This window comes from Nanorana parkeri, unplaced genomic scaffold (genome assembly GCF_000935625.1).
Source record: "Nanorana parkeri isolate BGI_ZX_2015 unplaced genomic scaffold, ASM93562v1 scaffold4263, whole genome shotgun sequence".
In the NCBI taxonomy this organism is placed as follows: domain Eukaryota; kingdom Metazoa; phylum Chordata; class Amphibia; order Anura; family Dicroglossidae; genus Nanorana; species Nanorana parkeri.
Window position 1 is genome coordinate 9,832 of NW_017310527.1, and position 1,748 is coordinate 11,579.

General features: G+C 59.2%; 1 protein-coding gene across 1 annotated transcript in view; it reads left to right on the forward strand.

Annotated features, from left to right (window-relative positions):
- LOC108803817 (protein ABHD1-like) overlaps positions 1-1,748 on the forward strand; it is a gene marked incomplete at its 5' end in the record, with an annotated part of 10,977 nt that overhangs the window by 2,660 nt on the left and 6,569 nt on the right. The window contains one exon of the mRNA XM_018575617.1: positions 1,537-1,710. Within this exon, the coding sequence (XP_018431119.1) occupies positions 1,537-1,710 (174 nt within the window). The remainder of the gene's footprint in view (positions 1-1,536; positions 1,711-1,748) is intronic.

A 1,748-nucleotide genomic window follows, 5' to 3' on the forward strand; every position in this document is an offset into this window, starting at 1 on the left:
CCCCACATGGCCCCCCGACCCCCACATGACCTCCTGACCCCTACATGACCTCCCGACCACCACATGACCTTCCGACCCCCACATGACCTCCCGACCCCCAACTTTCAAAATAATGTTAAACATGCTGTCAGGTTTTTACTGCTTCCTGTGACCCTATTGGGGAGATTTCTCCCAACTTCCTGTTTGGTCACCAGGACAGGAAGGGAGTCATAGTGATTGTGTTTTATAAGGCTGTCTGTCGGGTGATTTGCCTTCACGTCCTGTGTGGTCACTGGGGCAGGAAGAGTAAAACATCAACCAGACAGAGGCTCCACCCCTTCCCCCAACTCCACCCAAAACTAGAAAGCGATGTTGGCTGGACTTCGGGTGAGTGTTGTGTCTCCTCCTCATAGCCTCCTCCTCGTGTCCTCCTCATAGCCTCCTCGTGTCCCCCTCGTGTCGTCCTCCTCGTGTCCCCTTCATAGCCCCCCCGTGTCCCCCTCATAGCCTCCTTGTGTCCTCCTCATAGCCTCCTTGTGTCCTCCTCATAGCCTCCTCGTGTCCTCCTCCTCGTGTCCTCCTCCTCGTGTCCCCTTCATAGCCTCCTTGTGTACCCCTCATAGCCTCCTTGTGTCCTCCTCATAGCCTCCTCGTGTCCCCCTCGTGTCCTCCTCCTCGTGTCCTCCTCCTCGTGTCCCCCTCATAGCCTCCTTGTGTCCTCCTCATAGCCTCCTTGTGTCCTCCTCATAGCCTCCCCATGTACCCCTCATAGCCTCCCCATGTCCCCCTCATAGCCTCCCCGTGTCCTCCTCATAGCCTCCTTGTGTCCTCCTCATAGCCTCCCCGTGTCCTCCTCATAGCCTCCTTGTGTCCCCCTCATAGCCTCCTTGTGTCCCCCTCATAGCCTCCTTGTGTCCCCCTCATAGCCTCCTTGTGTCCCCCTCATAGCCTCCTTGTGTCCCCCTCATAGCCTCCTCGTGTCCTCCTCATAGCCTCCTTGTGTCCTCCTCATAGCCTCCTCGTGTCCTCCTCATAGCCTCCTCCCGTGTCCTCCTCATAGCCTCCTCCCGTGTCCTCCTCATAGCCTCCTTGTGTCCTCCTCATGGCCTCCTCCTCGTGCCCTCCTCATAGCCTCCTCGTGCCCTCCTCATAGCCTCCTCGTGCCCTCCTCATAGCCTCCTCGTGTCCTCCTCATAGCCTGCTTGTGTCCTCCTCATGGCCTCCTCCACGTGTCCTCATAGCCTCCTCGTGTCCTCCTCATAGCCTCCTCGTGTCCTCCTCATAGCCTCCTCGTGTCCTCCTCATAGCCTCCTCGTCTCCTCATAGCCTCCTCGTGTCCTGAGACACGTGGTGTGGTGGTGGTGGTCGATCCTCATAGCCTCCTCGTGTCCTCATAGCCTCCTCGTGTCCTCCTCATAGCCTCCTCGTGTCCTCCTCCTCGTGGCCTCCTGGTGGCAGTACCAAGTAGGACACGATATGGCAGAAGAAGTTGGTGTAAGCCGCGGGGCCCGGGGGGAGGTTGGAGGGCCCCAGTGACGACTCTTCTTCCTCCTCTAGGATGGTCCTCCTGAATTATTTGGCCTCCAGTGGCTCCGGGTCTCCGCTCCGCGCTGCCTTAGTTTTCTCCACCCCCTGGGACGTCTTCGCATCAACCGCCTCCCTGGAGAGGCCACTAAACTACTTCCTGTTCAACCGTCACCTGGCCTCCGGCCTGCGGAACACGGTGCTCCGGTGAGTGATGGACGCGCGGCGCTCGGGTGGTGGCTCGG